Raw genomic sequence first — 20306 nt, 5'->3', positions numbered from 1 at the left:
GTGTGTGTGTGTGTGTGTGTGTGTGTGTGTGCACTAACAGGAGGTCCAGGTGCAGCCTTTGGATATTGATGAAGATTTACTGCCCCTGCAAGACCTTCCTCAACTGCGTAGTCTGGAGCAAAGGATGCAACAGAGCCCAGATTACAAGCAAAATCTGGTGATTTTTTTTTCCTTCTTGTTAACAACTACTTGCACAATTACACAGCTACTGAGAGCATTTCTGTTTTCTCAAGGTGACACACTCGTACTCAAAGCACAACACTGAACACCACTTTGATATGAGGGAACAGTTATGACCTACTCTTTAGTAGAGATGGAAAACACACAGGGCAGGGTAACTGCAGGAGTAGTGAGAAGCACTGACACAGTTGACGAGGCAATACATGCTTATTAATTATTTGTTTTTATACTAGTGTATATTATTTTTTAAATCGGTTTCAGGTAAACTGGTTGGCGCTTATTGACGGGGTGTATGTGCGTGACTGCACCTGGCGCATATTGAAGAGGGTGATTGCTAACTCCCTGGCAAAGAATCTCAATTGGAGGGGAGTCAATGGAAAGACTTCACTGTCCGCTCTCCAACTCGGAGAGGTCGTGATTGGTAAGTATATCTGTTTACATACAGAATTAGCTGTCTCTCTCAGATGATATGTAAGGGGTAATCCACGGCTAGATGTGCATTAAACGATTTAATGCATGATGTGGAGGAAAAGAACCACTCGTTCAAATCGTTTAATGCACACCTAGCCATGGATTACCCCGCCTATACCATGGTCTTTCCACAATTAATAACGTTAAAGCTGTCATTGGTTTAGAAGTGCAAACTTTGATTAGAAGTTTAAAATAAACTTTGGGAGGTCCCACTTCGGCTCTAATTGGCTATTTATATTTCTCTGGTTTACTTTATTTAAATGGTTAGTAGTCATATGGATCCCAGCATAGCTGGGACAGGCACGCCTTTAAGATTTATTAGTTGGAACGTCAGAGGTATGGGTAATCCTGTCAAGACATCTAAGGATTTTATACATTTGAAACATTTAAACTTCAATATAGTATTTTTACAGGAGACGCACCTACGTCTTAAAGTATTAAAGATCATCAAAGGTTACTCTGCCCTTGGGTGAGTCAAGTCTTCCACTCGAACTTTAATTCGAAAGCAAGAGGGGTCGCTATTTTAATTGACAAAAGGTCACAGTTTTCCTCCACTAACGTTGTTGCTGATGTGAACGGTAGATATATTATAGTTGCTGGTACTCTGATGCAAAGACAGGTGTTGTTGGTAAATGTACACGCTCCAAACTTTGATGATGTGGAATTTGCTAATAGATTGTTGAGCAATCTCCCTTTTTAAATACTCACCTGTAGATTTTCGGTGGAGATTTAAACTGTGTAATTCACCAAAACTTTGATCGGTCTAATCCCCGTACTCTGAATCAATCTGCTATGTCTAAAACATTTTCCGATTTTATGGGTCAGAACGGTCTCGTTGATCCCTGGAGATCCCGTAACTCTGCTCTTAAAAAGTTTTCTTTCTTCTCCCAGGTGCTATCCTATTGAAATCCTATTTGAGGATTGATTATTTTTTATAGACAGCACTCTTGATTCTTGTGTAGTTTCTTCTGACTATTTGGGTATTGTAATTTCTGACCATGCGATCATGAATTAGATATTCATCTTTCTATTTATAAACGTAGCCCACCGCCTTGGAGATTTAATTCTCTTCTTTTAGCAGACAGTGAATTCTGTGAGTTCATTTCTACTTCTATGGATGACTTTCTTTTCTTCAGTCAGAATGACTCCACCTCTTATTCATTGTTATGGGAGACACTTAAATCCTATATCAGAGGGCAGATTATTTCTTACTCCACTCTCTGTAAATAAAAGCGCACTGCTAGGGTTAATGAACTTACATCTGCGATCAGTAGTCTCGATCAAAGATGTGCGTTGAACCCCTCTCCAGAACTTCTTAAACAGCGAATCGACTTACAGGCAGAATTCAATCTTATTTCGACTAAAGAGGCGGAACGCTTGTTGTTACGTACTCCTGGTTCATATTATGAACATGGCGACGAGCCGAGTCGTTTACTGGCACGTCAGCTACGGCGACAGGCCGCTTCCCGTCTCATACCTAGTGTTAAAAACACTCATAATATCGTCACTACAGAGCCCATGGAAATTAATGCTACTTTTAAATGGTTTTACTCTTCACCTTATAAATCTGAATTTCCTGCAGACGATACTAAAGCATTTCTTCAAGACCTTTGTAACCCTGTTAGTGATTCGAATACTGCCATGCAACTGGACTCCCCACTCTCTTCAAGAAATTTGAATTCAGTTAAAACTATGCAATCTAACAAAGCTCCTGGCCCGGACGGGTTTCCAGTTGAATTGTTTAAAATGTTTATTGGAAAATTAGCTCCATTGCTTTTATCTGTGTTCAACGAATCCTTGGAATGTGTCTTTGCCTCTGACTCTGACACAAGCCACGATAGCTCTGCTTCTTAAGGAGGGTAAGGATCCAACCTCCTGTGGTTCTTATAGGCCGCTGTCTCTGCTTAATGCAGATGTAAAGGTGTTGGTGAAAGTAATGGCATCTCGTTTAGAGGACATTATCCCTTATATTATATGTGAAGAGCAGAAGGGTTTTATAAAGGGACATCAGATGTTTTTCAATACCCGTACGCTCTTTAATATAATTTATTCAAAGCATTCGGCAGTGCTTCCTGAGATTGTGATTTCATTAGATGCTGTAAAAAGCATTTGATAGGGTTGAGTGGGAGTATTTGTTTGCAGTCTTGAGGAAGTTCGGATTTGGGGATGAGTTTATTTCTTGGATTAGCCTCCTTTACTCAACCCCTAATGCCAGGGTTCAGACAAACGATCTCGTCAAGGTTGTCCTTTATCCCCTCTGCTTTTTGCTGTCGCTATCGTACCTCTGTCTATCGCATTAAGATCTTCTCCCTTGTTTAAAGGAATAGTTCTATACGGTGTAGAATACAAATTGTCGCTATATGCTGATGATTTGTTATTGTATGTAACCGATCCTGTTGCCTCTATGCCAGCTGTCTTGGCTGTTCTGGAATCCTTCGGTGTTGTCTCTGGTTATAAATTAAATTTGGAGAAAAGCGACTGTTTTCCTGTCAATACTGCAGCATTTTCTCTCCAACAGTCAGATTTACCGTTTCGATTTAGTCAGTAAGGGTTTAAATACCTAGGTATCAACGTGACACGTTCTCTATCTAATCTTTCATCAGCTAACTTCACTCCCCTTATCTCAAAGGTTAAATCTAACATTCAGATTTGGGTAACTTACCCCTTTCTCTAATTGTCAGGATCAATGTCGTCAAAATGAATATATTACCGAAGTTTCTTTTCTTGTTCCAGCAAGTGCCTCTTTCTCTGCCAAAATCATTCTTCGATTCATTGGATAAGATAATTAGTACTTTTATTTGGGGAGGGAAGCCACCAAGGGTTAGTAAATTATTGCAGAAATGTAGACTTAGTGGAGGACTTGCATTACCCAATTTTCAATTCTATTACTGGGCTGCGCACATCCATAAACTCTGCTACTGGGTTAAATCTCCTGGATCTTCTTGGTCTAAATTGGAACTATTGTCGTGTAGGGAATCCTCTTTACCTGCTTTACTTTATTCCTCTCTACCTACAAAACTCTCCCTATATACTGGTAATCTAGTTGTCCTCAACACTTAGGACTTAGGACTTAGTATCAATTTAGACGGCGCTTTAAATTTGTAGGTGCATCCTCTTTGTGTCCTTTAGTCAACAACCACCTATTTCCTCCATCGTGTTTGGACTCCACATTCTCAGTGTGGGATGACAAGGGTATTGAACAAGTTAGAAATCTGTATCACGAAGGTGTGTTCGATAGCTTTGCCAATCTGGCATACACTTATGACCTCCCTGTGACTCATTTTTTTCGGTATTTTCAAATTCGGAATTTCGTTTCTAGATGTTTTCCTGATTTCCCCTCTGCGCCTCCTGAACAGGCTTGGGAAAGCTTGTTTTCAAACAATCCACATCAGAGAGGAATGATTTCTAGGATTTATGATTTCATTCTGGCGTTAGGTAGTGAGTCGTGTAACAAAGTTAGGAATGCGTGGGAAACGGAGTTAGGAGTACAGATAAGTGAGGGGTGTTGGGAACGTGCTATAGGGAGGGTACAGTCTACCACTTCCTGTGCTCGTCTTGGACTCATCCAGTTCAAAGTTTTACACAGAGTCCATCTGTCCAAGTCGAGACTTTCTGTGATGTATCCGGACGTAGAGGACAAGTGTGATAAATGCCATGGCTCTCCCTGTCATCTTGGCCATAGGTTTTTCTTCTGCCCTGATCTCCATGGTTTTTGGACTGTTTTTTTACCATCATGTCCACTATTCTCAGGGTAGATTTAAATCCTTGTCCATTGATTGCTGTATTTGGGATTCCTGATGCCTCAGTTCCATTGAGCTTGATACAAAAGGATGTTTTTGCTTTCACATCCCTTATAGCAAGACGTTCCCTACTGTTGCAGTGGAAGTCTGCTAAATACCCATCTATCTCCCAGCGGCTAAAGGGCGTGATGTTTTTTCTGAAACTCGAGAAAATAACATATAGGATGAATGGTTGTACGGACAAGTTTTTTTTATAAAGGGCATCCCTTTATTGTATACTTTATGGAGTTAGACACTTCCCACTTAAATTTTTGTGCCTGTTGTTGGATTTTACAATATCTTTATAACCAGCGACAGTTATTGGGTATCCATGATGAGGCGGGGGGCGGGTTTTCTGCATTTTTAATTTTGTTTTCCTTTGTTAGTGAAAAAAGAAGAAAAACCTGTGAATGTTTACTGCTGTGTGTTGCTCAATTTGTTTTCCTTGGGAAAGGGAGGGGAGGAGAGAAGAGAAAAGGTGATGTTCAGTTGACATGTAGACGTGTTCAGGAGAAATGTTCAATAAAAATGAAACTGGAAAGAAAAAAGTAGTTTAAAATAAACTTTAATTTCCATAAGTTAGGTGGTTAGATCTGGAATTTTGTCTGAAGTAAATCAGACACACAGATAAAGTAGTGTGATAAGATTTAGGAATGATCACGGTGATCAAACTGGCTGGAATTACCTGTGCAATAAACAGTTACAGTGAGGGGAAAAAAGTATTTGATCCCCTGCTGATTCTGTACGTTTGCCCACTGACAAAGAAATGATCCGTCTATAACTTTAATGGTAGATTTTATTTGAGCAGTGAGAGACAGAATAACAACAAAAAAATCCAGAAAAACGCACGTCAAAAATGTTATAAATTAATTTGCATTTTAATGAGGTAAAAGTATTTGACCCCCTCTCAATCAGAAAAATTTCTGGCTCCCAGGTGTCTTTTATTTTTTAATTTTTGACATGCGTTTTTCTGGATTTTTTTTGTTATTCTGTCTCTCACTGTTCAAATACAACTACCATTAAAATTATAGACTGATCATTTCTTTGTCAGTGGGCAAACGTACAAAATCAGCAGGGGAACAAATACTTTTTTCCCTCACTGTATAATGCACACCTTCCAGCCAATCAGAATCCAGTATTCACACTGACCGTGGTATAAGTGTAATTAATGCTTAAGATTCATAATGACTGTACGATATGTGTTGCTTTATTCCAAAGCTGCAGTTCATAGAAACCTCTTCACGGCTAAAGCTGCAGAGATGGAGGTCGAGGGGACCATGAAGAGGCGGCTCCAGCTGGCATCAGAGCGAGAGTGTGGGCGCAAGAGCAGACTTTTGATAAAGGAGGGTATTTACAGTGTTTTAACTGCTGTGTTTTTTGCGCTATTTATTAATTTGTTAAAATGTTCATATTATAGTCTATTTTTAATTGTTTATAAAAGTCCTTCCTGTTTTTAAGTGGCTGAATTAGTGTGTGTGCGCGCATGTGTGTGCGCGCGTGTGTGTGCGTGTTGGTAGCTGGGTGGGTATATAGTTCTGGTCTGAAGTTGACATACCCCTTGCAGGAGAAAGAGACCCTGTGTAATCTGTTTAAACGACTTTTACGCATGTTTTGCAGAGAGATCATTTTCACCTTGCTGTTCGGGTCTCTGTCCCACACTGTTACAGTGCAGTATTGAGAGCGTGAGGGAGATCGATTTTCTATCAGAAACAGTAACTATATAAAATGGACGTCAACACGCACCACTCTGTGAGGTCATTTCTCGCTCTCAACAGAGTAGTTGTGATTGTTCAGTGTTTACGACGGGGCCAAAACATTCAAGGCCATGGTGTATTTTGACTGTTCCTGTAGCATAATCTCACCAAACTGTGTGTACACGAGTCCACAGACACTGAGTCTATTCACAGTACTGTGTAGATGTTCTGCTCATCCTCACTGTACCGTAAAGGTCAGAACCTCACATCTGTAACCTTGTAGCTTTCCTTAATCAACACGACTGCAACCAAGCTTGTGTAGCACTACTATTTTTAGATCTCCGCCTCTCAAAAGTATTGGCGCCCTGCGCGGCCGCCTCTCAAATCTTTTGGCGGCCAGCTCTCAAATCTGTTGGCGCCCTATGCGTCCGGCTGTCAAATCTATTGGCGCCCTATGCGTCCGGCTCTCAAAACTATTGGCGCCCTTCACGGGCAGTTCTCAAAAGTATTGGCACCCGATCTGAATTTTGCCACGGCAAGCACCACTCACATTTTCTTCAGGAAATGTACCTTAAAATAATAAAAAGTCTCTCACTAGGCTGTGTGTCGAGATAAACGTGAAAACATCTTGAGCTTGTGTTCACCACAGACCTTATTTCCGGCATTTAACCCAAAACCCCATTGACGGAAGTGCTAATACGCTGAATCGTTTCTGGGTTTCACGACTCATTCCTGCAGCACTCTGTAAGACGGGCTGTTGTTATCAAACCATCGAAGTAAGATAAGCGGCTTTGGTAATGATTCTTTAAATGAACCAATTCAGAATCCTCTTCTTGAATCGTTTGAGTCGTTCTCACTCGGTCAGGGTTGCACGTGTGGGTTGCTTTTCCTGCACGTGTAATCAGCACGTGTTCACAGACCGTAAATCCCGACCCCATGGTAGACACTTGACAGAAATTTCATACTAAAGTAAGTATTTTATATTTTCTGGGTCTAAACAGAGCAGAAGTATTGCTAACGTGTTGTACAGATTCTATTGGACTGGTGAACTGTGTGGATTTGTATATTTAACCCAGTTTAATATGGCCTGCTTTGTTCAGTCAGAGACAAGTAAATCTGTTCTAATGTTCATTTATTTTAAAACACATGTTTGTTTACACATGAATACGTACTTTATGTTTTCAGAATGGTGGAGATTTGGCTCTTAACTATGGTTAAGTGGGGGGTACTATAAAATGCACAGTTCTGAGACACTATATACCTATACTGTGAAATCAGTACATGTGTGTGTTTAGAATGATTATAGCTTTTGGGGAAAAAACTATTCTTGAATCTATTAGTCCTTGTTCTGATGCACCTGTAACGTCTCCCTGAGGGCAACAGATCAGAGCCAGGGTGAGAGCTGTCCTCAATGATGGTTTTTCCTCTGCTGAGGCAACGGGGGGTGTAAATATCCATCACGGAGGTGTTGTGGATAAAAAATGTCATAAAATAAACATAAGGGAGACCTAGCATCCAGCAAAGGGGAGAAGAAGAAAAGATGGGCACCTAGACACATAGAAGCGGGATTAGGCGGACATTGACAAATTGGAATTACACTTTAAAGATCTTTAAGAGCAGTAGTAGTCAAAAAAGTCAAAAAGAGGTATACGAGCTGAGCTGAGGAGTGCTAATACACACACACACGCTCGTACAGTCAAGGGCGGGCAAGTAGACACAACATACACACACATGAATAACTTTAATAATCTTATAGTAATAGAGAAACTCTCTATAAAAAAACAGAATAGTAGGATATGCAGGACAGTATGGAGGATATGCAGGAGCTTAAGCTCATCACTTCTGAGAATTCTCATCGGTGTGGATCTCGTGTGGTGGAACGGAACAATAAATCTGGACCCTTGCTTCTTCTCACTCACGGCTGGTGTCTTTTTTTTCTATCTCCAACTGGGCTCAGAGGTAGATGTGAGTGTTGGCTTCTATGTTGAATTTTAAGTGTTTTTGGGTAATAGGCTATATTTGAGCCAACAGAGGGGAGAGGTAATAAATAAACTTATAAATGTGATTACTTGATGACCGTAGACAGAACTCTATACATGTGAAATGTTTTGTTGAAGTTCAGATGAATCTCTGATGTACAGAATATTCAACAGAGTTCTGCAGAAAGATTTTGAATGCCTGTCATTCACCAGAACAAATTTGCAGTTGAACAGTCTGTCTAAAAGAAAAAATCTAAACACACAATATAAAATTCCTGCAGTGTGAATAAAGCCTTTGTGTTGCTTTTAGCAAACATGTCTAGTACTCTCGGTTCAATGTACACAATTTACCCCATTTAAATGCATTTTGGAAATTGTTCCACATGGCCTTAAAGTGTGAATATTCACTGTATGCCAAATAAGTAATCAAAGAATGGAACTGAATTTTTTCTTCTCTAATGGACCATTAATCACAATTATGAAAGATGATGCATCTGGTACAAAGTATCAGGGTTTTTTCCCCCTCTTTTTCCCACAATAGTTGCACGATTTTTGCTACACCCTTTCCACTGTGTGTGTGTGTGTGTGTGTGTGTGTGTGTGTGTGTGTGTGTGTGTGCGCGCGCGCTACAAATCACTTTGAGGTAAAAATATTTTAAGGCAGCCACTTTCACCTTCCTACAACAATTGGTGACTGGTCTGAGGTGAAGCTTCTTGTCATGTTACTGTGGTCATGGATCACATTGTGGGGATCTCTGTAATGTAACCATTTCTGTAATTATCCTTACCTGCTTTTGTGCTTCTGTGTCTTCTGTTGGTGCTTTATTCTGCTTTTTAGGGCCCGAGCACCGCTGCTGCAAAGCCCTATTGGATCTGCTGTTTATTATTGGGGCAGAGCACCGAAGGTGCAGCGCTTCCGGTGACCACCGGAGGGCCCTATTGATTTTCTGGTGTTTATTGTTTATTTCATGCATTCTTGTCGTTTTTAAGGGCCTAAACATGGCTGAAAACTCCCAAAACTCGGTAGACGCGCCAGCACCAGTGAAAATGTAACTTGCATGGGCATGGTCGAGGAGCTCCTTAGCACCCCTGAAGGCAGGCAATGGTCGGGATGAAGTTGCTCCGATGTGCACGATTTACTATATATATATATATATATATATATATATATATATATATATATATATATATATATATATATATATATATATATATATATATATATATATATATATATATATATATATATATATATATATATATAATTAGATAGATATGGGGTAATAAAGTGTAAAATATAGATAATTCACAATAATTTAATATCAGATATCAGTTAGATTCAGCTTCGGACACAAGTTCCAGGTACTGATCGAGAAGGAGTGGATCAGCTTCGGACACAAGCTGGCCTCGGTGCGTATGAGCAGTGAGGGCGTGGCTGTGTGTGGGTGCGTGAACGCATGTATATTTAACCCCATCTTTCTCTCTCTGTGTGTTTCTCAGCGTGTCGGCCTTGGAGATGAGAATCACGCCAACTCGGAACGATCCCCTCTCTTTGTGCAGTTCATCGACTGTGTGTGGCAGATGATGAGACAGGTCAGCTACTGATGCTTTACACCACAACACTGTTGAATTCTCCAATCTGATTGGTCAGAAGGCGTTGGAGACATTTCTGGAACAGCAAGATTCTGATTCCAGCTGCAAGGGAAATTACAGCTTTATAGTGATGTGCTCGTTCTCGTTCCTATAGTAACAGCTCATTGACAGGGTCTAGTATGGCGTACGCAATACATATTCTAAGCTTAATCGTAAACATATTATAAACATGTCACTTAAAGAAAAAGACGTATGATCATTGTGATCTAGTTAAGATTTATAAGTTATCTATTTATGGAAGTTTTATGGAAGTAGTCTCCAGTGTCACGGCAGAGAGAACATTGCACTTTCCAGTTTCTCAGTAACATTGCAAGTCTTATTAATTTCAAGAGTTAGGGGGAAAAAAGAGAGGCTTGTGAGGGAACTATTGTTTGATTTTAATGTTATAAAGTAAGAGATCATAATGAGAACTAACTCTCTTTTCCAGGACATTCCAAATTGTTCTTTGGCTATGCCCCATGTTTGTGCAATGGTTCAGACCGGTTTTTCCTCTTTTCGCAGCTTCAAAATGGCTTGCTTTTCTCCCATAGACAGCTCTCTGGTCTTCATGTCAGTTTATTCTTTTTAACAACAAATGCTGTCTCCACAGGTGAAACCCAGGGCTCAAACCAAGAGAAGACATTCAGAGCTATTCATTCTTTAAAGTCCATTTAACGAGGTACACCTGGCCAGCAAGAAAAAAACATCAGTCACTCGTTCCAGTATTTTTGAACAGTTAATGAATAGGATGGCTTCAAAAAAGCTGCCATATTTTAAGCTGTGTAACACGTCTAGATGTAAATATGAGGAAATGAAAGCTGAAATTCTGATCTATCGTCTCATATTCGTCTTTTATCTCAAACCCAAATGTCTTCAGTATACAGCAAAAGCAAGTGAATTGGCCTTGATGTTCCAATACTTTTGAAGAGGACTCTAATTGTAAGAATTAAATATAATTTCCGTACTGAACAAAAGACTGATTATCTGTTCAGGCACTATTGTGCAGATCCACATTTAAGCATCTTACTATACACTGAGTTCAAAGAGCTTTTTCTCATCCCCATCCTGGATCGCCGCTACAGCTGCCTGTTTGGTACATTCCTCTACAGCAGTGAGCAGGAGAGAATGGAAAAGGTACGCTCCACGTTTCTCCACTAATGGGCGGAGGCTTTCCAGCCTGTCTGATTTTTCTGAATGGAAATGAATTTGTCTAAGTGTCTTATGACTTCTCTCTCTGTCTCTCTCTCTCTTTTGTTTTTAGGAAGTACAGGGTAAAACGGTCACTGTGGTCCTACGTTAACAGTCAGCCGGAGGACTTCACTAACCCGTTCTATGTGGACTGTAAAAACCAGGTGCTGTATCCACTGGCCAGTCTCACACATCTGGAGCTCTGGGTGGGTTATTATGTGCGCTGGAACCCACGCATGAGACCACAGGTGCTTATACTGCAAACCACACTCTATGAAATTCTGGGGAAATGCTCAAAAATAGTGTTTCCAATATATACCAAAATACCCAGTTACTTGTATAACTGAACAGTGTCACTTCAGACACATGATGAATGTCACTTTTTATTTCTAGATGTTTCTGGGTTTTAACACCAAGTTTGCTTTAAAAAAACAAAACCATTTCTATCAGCACAAAGCTAAAAAAAACACAAAAGCTGGAGTAATGGGTCGGTAAGCATAAAAAGTGCCGTACACAGTGGGACTGGACACACGAGGATCTCTGACACTGTTGACTCTTCAGTGGTTCCATTTTCAGTTCTAGTTTGTAGGTACAGGTTTCAGTCTTCAACAACATTGTAGTTTTCTTTTTAAAATGCACTCCTTGGTTGTGCTCACTGCATTACAAACTCAAATCCAACATTGTGAGATTTTTTTTTTAAAAATGTGTTGAAATGCAGTTTTCTTGTGATTCCTCTATATTCCAGTATATTTCATGATTGGCTGGTTAGAAAATTACATGAACGTACAGGTGTTCCTAATAAAGTGGACGGTGAGTGAACATGACGTGGCTGAAACGATTTCCAAAACACTTCAGGAGCAGCTAGCGATAAAGATTAAGGTTACACCGGCTTGATGATTGATCTTTTAATAATGATACATAAATAAATAGAAAACGAATGTAATGATTTAGAAAATCTGTGTCCCAAAACGAAACTGATGTTTGTGTGCTTTGTTGATTCTTATGTAGATGCCGCTCCATCAGAATCTGAGAGAGTTATTGTTTTTGCGTGAAGAACGTGGAGGAGCTCCAGAGAGAGGCCACGTCATCCTGCTCCATCTCCTCATCCTCAGAGCATACTTCTCCCTCCTCACATAGTGGTACACCACTTCACACTGCCGTCTAAATACACACGCGCACACACACACATACATACATTTAAGAGCACACACTGTCTTTACTCAATGAATACACTCAGGCACAAGTAGGGAGTGGATGAGTATGAAGCGGGCACGCACACACACACACACACACACACACACACACATTCCTGTTTGCAATTTTTTTAACTATAGAGAAGTAACCTAGTGTCACATTTTATAAATCTTTAATACTTAAAAATGGATCTTGGATCAATGAGGTTTTCTACTGTTCTCAAGGTTTGGCATGCTGTGCATCCTGAGATGCTTTTCTGCTCACCATGTATGTAAAGAGAGCTTATTTGATGTTACCATGGCCGTCCTATTAACTTGACCCAGTCTGGCCATTCTCCTTTCGTCAACAAGGTGTTTCCACCCCGAGAACTGCCACTTACCGGATGTTTTTCACAAGTGTGTGTGTGTGTGTGTGTGTGTGTGTGTGTGTGTGTGTGTGTGTGTGTGTGTGTGTGTGTGTGTGTGGAAATCCTAGGAGAGCCGAAGTTTCTGGAATACTCAAACCAGACCATTTAGAATCTACAACCATGCCACAGATAAAATCACTGGATTACATTCTGGTGTTTGATGTGAATATTGACTGAAGCTCTTCATCTGATCCTGCTTGATGTTGTACAGTGTGGTGTTGCCATATGATTGGCTGATTGGATAATTGTATGAATGAGCACATGTACAAGTGATCAGTGAGCACATCTATCTACCATAGAGGTATTTTGGGGCAATACTTGACAATGTACCTGACTTTGTTAGATTTGTGGCCAAGTTGAAGAAGCTTTTGACATCCCAATGGAAAATAATAAATAAAACAATCCAGGACAAATTCACTTTCAGTATTTTATTTTTACATTGTTTTTTTCCCCCTTAATGTTAATCTCTTTCTACAGAACCGGTCCAAACTTCATATGTCAATGTAGTAAGCAAGATAAACTGTCTACAGATAAAGAATCTAAGCATGCATCTGTTTTCACCCTTATAGAAAAAGTTTTGCAGTTCCTATCCAAAAGACACCAAGAGCCCAGATGTCCTTAGAAACTAAATGTAACCTCCAACTCGTGGCCTTTTCAGAAACTCGATTCCCAGACGTCGCCACACTGATCACAGTGCATCCTTCAAATCCACCGTGCAGCGGAAATGGACCAGTCGATTTAAACGGATTGTTGAAAATGTACGTTGTTCAAGGCATTTGTGAATTTGAAATTTCGCTACAAACCGAGTCTGAACAGTCGCCAGAATCTGAGGCAAAAACACACGAAGGAACGAGATCACGTCGTCATTGCCTCGTCTCTGGTGTTCTACATTTTTGACGAAAGTAACACCAGAGATGCTGCGTTAAAATGGTCAAGAAAATTACACCAGAGTAAAAAAAAATCCCATTGTGTTAGATTATAAACATCGACTGAAACTCTCGATAGGACGTGACACTGTTGGAGAGTTGCATACGAGCGGACATTCAACAATATTTAGTAGAAGCCTTGTGGATGTTTTTGTCTGTGTTCGTCTGTAATATACTGGACTGTCCTACCAAGAGTTCGACCACAACACATTCAACTGAAGCTCATACAGTCGGCATACTGAACTCTCCTTTTTGCCATAGTGCGGCCGCTTAACAGGATAAGGCCTCAGAAGTCAAGCACCAGCAGCTTGTGGCTAAAAAACTGCAGCAGAATTGAGCTCGGTTAGGAGGTGACGGGTGACGGAAAAAAGCCGGGGAACCTCGGAAAGGAAAACAGGGCTGTGTTCCAAATCTTTTATCGCCTCCTCTTCAAACTCCAAAAACCTCTGGGCCCTACAGCTAAATCCAAAGCTGAGGAAAACAACCGTTCAACTATGAAGGCCTTCTCAAACACAATGTTTGAGCGAAGGGAGGAAATGATCAAACACAGATCAATTGGAACACAGCCCATACAGCAAAACCGTAGAAGGTGCCATAGAGCGTAAATGATTCAAAAAGACACAAATCTAAGCCCAGTACAACCAGTTGAACATGAATAACACGCAAAGCACATTTCACAAGCATGATATCTTTCAAAAATGTCCAAAAGTACAAATTCCCTAATAAAGGAAAAAGACATGTTTGTGCTAACATGTAAGACTTGAGTTTCCACATCTTCCAAACAAGTACACTTCAGCGTCTTCCTTACTGCAAGCTCGGCTCTGCAAATCTGCTACCACTATTGTACCAGTAAACACACACACACAGACAGAGCAAGTTAGCAAAGATCGGTCAACAAGGTTTCTTCAACACAACCACCTTTTTATACACGTATGCTCACTTCATATTGTCAGTCCCTTTTTAAAAGTGAATTAAACCATGAGCAGCTATCTTCTCAAAAGTCCGGTCAATTTCAGAGCACAAAAAAACTGCCTATATACACAACAATTCAGTCCCACGGCTCTGAAAGAAATGCAGCGCACAAATATACAAATCACTGCAATTTCTATTTTTCTTACATGTGAAAAGGATGCTTGTAAAAAGATGATAAATCTTCACTGGGAATTACTTTAAGGTCATCAACAATTAATTTATAAATCAGGGGAGCCTGGCTCTGGTCCTGAATTCCTGTGATCATGCACAGTGTGATGATTTCTCATCTAACACTCCTACCTAATGACCCGAGGACTTAAATCGGGTGTGATTCAGGAAAATTCCCAAACTGTACTGGACTGTAATCTTACAGGACCACAGTAAGGCTTCCCTGCTCTAAAGCGTTTCCTACAGAAATATTTATTTGAACATGATGTGGATAATCTAATCACAGACTCTGGATTAATGGTGCACACAGCGATGCTTTCACACAAAAGTGTGATGGACACTAAAAAGCTGGAGCAGCACTAATGCATGAATAGTTTGTCTCAGAGTTTGTACTTTCAATTAGAAACACATTAAACCTCTGCACAGTTTCCAACTTCATATGAATAATATTGTAAACAGTCGTATTAGTGAGAATGAGGACAAATGGTTAAATATTCACAGAAAGTTTGACTTAGTCACAAAACAGATGTCCCTCCCCCGCCCCCCACTGAGAGCATGTATGCATTGAGCAGTGCTCCCTCTTCAGGCTGGGAGATGTATCACAGGTTACACCACGTTGTCTTCTGTGGGCGGCTCAGCACTGGGGGGCTGGAGGAGAGTTTGTTGAACTGTAAAATGACATTTTCACTTAGGGGTGTACTCACTTTTGTTGCCAACGGTTTAGACATTAATGGCTGTGTGTTGAGTTATTTTGAGGGGACAGCAAATTTACACTGTTCCACAAGCTATACACTCACTACTTTACATTGTAGCACAGTGTCATTTCTTCAGTGTTGTCACATGAAAAGATATCATCAAAAAGTACCATAGCAGGCTGAGTGTTTCACATCAACAAAGGTCAAGCGTGCTCATTAGAATATCAGCCTGGAAAGTTTTCAAATCGGTCTTATCAGTGTTTTTTTGCTCGCTCATTCACACTTTGCACTATGGTTACGATAACAGTCTATCCTTCTGCCCAACATGGAGAAAACTGGCCATGTCAGCCATTTTGACAGCCTGTGGTGTTGTCTGGTTAAAAATGTGTGTAAGTTTATATTATATATTATATTTGTAGTACATCTCCTTGCACATGCACTTTTCCCCCTTAATAGTACAGGGACATACTTGTGCATGAAAAGCAGATAGAACAGTATAATCAAAAAGAGTGCGAAGAAGGGGAAAAAAGTAGAGTACTCGTGACCCCGCCCTCCTTTAAGCCAACCAATGAAAGCAAAGCTCGTTATCAAACAAAATCAAGGTCTACAAAATAACCTGTTGGGAGAACACCACATATAAACACTACACCTTAAAGTGATTAACATCCTATATAAGGTTTGCATAATTATTAGCTTCTCCAATTCAGGAAAATGGGCCAAAAAAAAAAAGGTCAGAAATTGTAAAATGCCTATCAGGGGGCTGCAGCACACTGACGATCGCAAAATTATTGAGGTGTGACCCCCCAAGAAAAATGCTTTGTGATGAATACTCGACAGGGGGCAAAAAACCACGGAGAAGAAAAGGCGCTAGTTGACTGCAAAAGACTAAGAAGAATAAAACGTGAGAGAACCCATTAGCCAGCACTGCCACCATGTTTCAGAACTGCAACCTTCCACGAGTGTCCAGAAATACAAGGTGGCAAGTGCTCAGAGACATGGCTACAGTAAGGAAGGCTGAAATACAACCGCCACTGCATAAGACTTACAAGCTGAAGCATCATGACTGGGCCAAGAAATACCTGAAGACCGTTCCTTATAGGTTTCATGGACCGATGAAATAAGAGTGACTATAGATGGAGCAGATGGACCTTTTCCGTCTGGTTAAAGATGGACTGAAAATGAACTCCCAAATCTACTGCCAGTTTGTAGAAGATCCTTTCTTCAACAATGGTACAGGAAGAAGTCAGCAACGTTCAAGAAGACCATGATCTTTATGCAGGACAATGCTCCATTCAGCTAAAATGGATCATGAACAGATCAAGAAACTGACATTCAATGGAAGGCTCACGGCGGTTATTGAAAAGAAGGGTGGCTACATTCGTCACTGAATAGCTTTGAAGGGCCAAAATAGTTCATTGTTACTTCACTGAATAACTTCCTGAGAAATTACATTTTTTTATTTGTTAAACCTTCTATTTTGTTGGGAAAGAAACATTTAGGATCAACTGAGACCACTGTATTTGTTCACCAATCAAATTAAGCTGAGAAGTACCATTTGCCATGTGTTTGGGTTTTTTTTTCTTTTTACAGGCCTAGTTAAATAAATTGGAATATAGAAGTACAGTAGAAACGAGAAACCGGACTGAATGCACGTTTTTAAAACGGCTATAGTTGTGTATCCGTGGATTGCAGGCGTGAAAAAGTGAAAAACTGAAATCTGACTGAAGCGAATGTAGTTCAGTTCAGTCTGAAGTTGTAGAGGAAACATTCGCACTCGGTAATTTAGTTTTGTAACGCCACACAGATCATAAGCTCTGTTAGAAATTATATATCGGAGCTACAAACCCCACCCTGCTCCGCTGTACGAGGCGACTCAACACCGCCATCTTGTGTTTGTATGTGGTGCTGTGTTCATGAGGCAGTTTTGCTTAGTTTTTTCTTTAAGGTTTAATGTTCTATATTATTGTGAGTGTGTGTTTATGTATTTTAGTGTGAGCTGTAGTTTTGATTTGTAATTTTACGTGTTTTATTTCTTCCTCCCAGATTTCTGCACTGCACAGTGTATTATTAGAAACAGGGCTTCTCTGTGTAGGAGAACAGTTGTTTTGTGTTATTAACAGCAAGTTATATCGCTTATTGTGAACCGTTATGTGTGCAGGAGGCGGTTCAGCTGGACGGAGAGATCCTGCATGCGCTGTGAAGCAAGTGTGTTCTGTGGCGTATCGGCACCTGGACAAGCACAAGATCGAGCCGGTGCTCTACATGATGGAGTGGTTCATGTGCGCCTTCTCCAGAACTCTGCCCTGGGCCTCGGTCCTCAGAGTGTGGGACATGTTCCTGTGTGACGGTCAGACACAAACACACACTTGTCCATCTTTTCTTTCTGTGTTGATTCTCTCTCTCATTCTTTCTTTGTGTAGGAGTGAAAATGATATTCTGTGTGGGTTTGGAGTTGTTGACGTCCATGCTGGGTACTCGGGATAAGCTCAAGGCCTGTCCGGGTCAGTATGAGACCATGGAGGTCCTCAGAGCGATTGAGCCTAGATACATGCAGGAGGGCTTCTTCGTGCTCCAGGTAACACAACAGAGAGAAGGAGGAGGAGGAGTATGATGATGGGTCTCTCACTACTGTAACATTTCCTGTCATTACTGTAACTATGCGAGTCCATGCTATGGTGATCAAGCATGTTTTATCCATCATCACCTTCGTATTTCTACAAAATTAGCGTTCATAAATATTTATCATCGTCTTTTACATGACGTTGTAATGAAGCCCATTCTAACACATTAAGTACAGTAGAATGACATTCTATTCCAGTTCATTTTTGTGACTGATTTTTGCTGTAGGTTCTGGAGTTGCAGGTATCGGCACAGGACGTGGAACGTGAGCAACGCACGCAGCTGAAGCGCTGGAAGAAGAAGCACGGCGAGCCCGGCCCCAAACTCCCTCAGAGAATGCACAGTGCTCGCACCATCATGGCCACCGAGCCTCATACACACCAAGACCTCCGCCAGAAACCCACCATTATGGTCCAGTACCCATCGGTCCCTGAGGAGAAGTCCGAGCCGAACCTCAGGAAGAAGAGAGGGAGCCTGAAGAAAAACCAAGCCCTCATTCCGAACCCCTACGCTCTACCTGGCGAGTCTAAACCTAGTCAGATATTGGACATACAGCTTCTGAACCAGGAAAATCTCAATCTTGCACTTCCAAATACACCATCACATCCACCACGGCTCCCTACAATGCAGGAAAATCAGGTCAAAGAGACGAGCACTTCTACAAAGCGACTCGTGCAGCGTCCTCGAATTCCTCCATCGATAAGAAACTGGCGGAATCTATCCCTCTGCAACATCTATCCCTCCTTACTGCTCCTGTACACGGATCACCTTCAGCGTAGCGTCCTCACCTGCTGAAATGTGCTCCTGTCCAATCCGGACAACCTGACCATGATGAGCTCCCTAATAATACATAAAACTCAGCCACCATTTTGGATCCATCTACACACTCAAGCCCTCTGCTAACGCACAACGCACCTGCCACCCACGACTCGCCTGCTGCTCCCGAGTACAAAAAGAACACTCATTGATTTTTTTTTTTTGTTGTTGTGCGTGTTAAACAGTGTGATACGTTGAGGAATTGATTATTGGCACACGTCTACTGAATAGCAAGGATCGTTAAGTCTTTAACGTGTGTAAACTATACTTGTTATAAACTATACGTGTTATAGTTTACACCGGAGGAACTGCAAACAATCTGAGAGAGGACCACACTTGGTCCAAAAATGTACACACACTCCACAAAAACTCTGCAGTGCCTGAGGACTGTTTACTCGCTCCAGTCTTCAGAAGGGAAACTACCTACAGATTCACTTTTGAAAGACTTTCACAGGCATCACAAACATTTGTTTATATTACACTCGTATCAATTTGGCAGGTTTTTTTCTTCTTAATCCGAAGCAACCACCACTTCTTTGTGTTTGTATTTCACAAATTTCCTTACCACATCTTACAAGAGCTGCACGACAATCACAACAATCCTGTACAATAGGCACAGCCTTTTCATTAACATAACCTCGTCTTTAAATGTTTTTCTACCTCCTAACTAAACCCTCGGACTTAAGACAGGATCTTTGGAGTTGTTGACGCCCTGCTCAGGGTTAAACAACAACGTCTTTACATTACCTTCATTAATAATTTGTCAATCTATCCTCTTGGTTTTTTTATTTTTTTTTTGGAGCAAAAGTCAGGTCCTCTCTCATTTCAACAGGTCCTCTTGTTGGTGAATACACAGCAATCTTCTAAGGGTATTAGGATTTCTCGGAGCAGACATAGTAACAGATAGTTGCAGAGTTTCTTCTGTGTTTTAACCACAACGTCTTAACCATTATTTTAACACTGAGACACACGACTCCCTTTAATTCGTTAACAAACACATTTGTAAGAATTCTGGTCAGCAAAACCCCCAAAAGAACACCTGTGTCTCTCTCTCTCACACCCACCCCCACACACCCACATGGTCATCAGAGGTCATAAATGTACTGCTGGGACATGGGATGTCAAAGCATAGACGAAAGCTTATGTATTTAGCGACAGTTCTGTGTAAGTATCCTCGTTGGTGAACCATTTTCTGAAATATTGTTTATAGTTTAAACAAAATGCACGACTCTTTTAAAACACCGTCTTTAAAAAAGGTTTTTCACCCTTAAATTAACCTGGTTAGAAGGTAGGATATGTAATACATATTTTCATTTTCTTCAGACATATTGTCACTTCAGTCTCCACAACAAATAACACCGATGGTTTTGACCTTTCTTTCAGTAAAAGAGAACAACGACATCATACAGCCTTGAAGGACTGTAGAAATTTTTATTTTACATCCTAAAGGGTTAGGTTTAGAAGGCATGTAATACGCGCGTTTCTTATAAAACACCGTCTTTAAAACGTTTACCTCCTAAAGGGACCTATTTAGAAGGTATGTAAAAACTTTTTTTTTTTTTGGAACATTTCTTCGGGTATATCAATG

At 40.7% G+C, this 20306-nt stretch overlaps 1 protein-coding gene across 13 annotated transcripts in view; it reads left to right on the top strand.

Moving 5' to 3' along the window:
- Positions 1-20306, top strand: part of LOC108261866 (TBC1 domain family member 10A) — a 24547-nt gene extending 4241 nt beyond the window's left edge. Inside the window, exons 1-9 of one of the 13 annotated variants that reach the window (XM_053679061.1) lie at positions 9519-9695; positions 10345-10673; positions 10817-10868; positions 10996-11170; positions 11668-11801; positions 11931-12061; positions 17442-17630; positions 17704-17858; positions 18131-20306. In XM_053679061.1, coding sequence (XP_053535036.1) covers positions 17546-17630; positions 17704-17858; positions 18131-18697 — 807 coding nt within the window. In that variant the 5' untranslated portion in view covers positions 9519-9695; positions 10345-10673; positions 10817-10868; ... (2 more) ...; positions 11931-12061; positions 17442-17545 and the 3' untranslated portion in view covers positions 18698-20306. The other 12 variants (XR_008394987.1, XR_008394989.1, XR_008394988.1 and 9 more) reach the window with 12 other exon arrangements.

This window comes from Ictalurus punctatus, unplaced genomic scaffold (assembly GCF_001660625.3).
Source record: "Ictalurus punctatus breed USDA103 unplaced genomic scaffold, Coco_2.0 Super-Scaffold_100060, whole genome shotgun sequence".
Lineage (NCBI taxonomy): Eukaryota > Metazoa > Chordata > Actinopteri > Siluriformes > Ictaluridae > Ictalurus > Ictalurus punctatus.
This window is presented reverse-complemented; position numbering and strand designations above follow the sequence as displayed.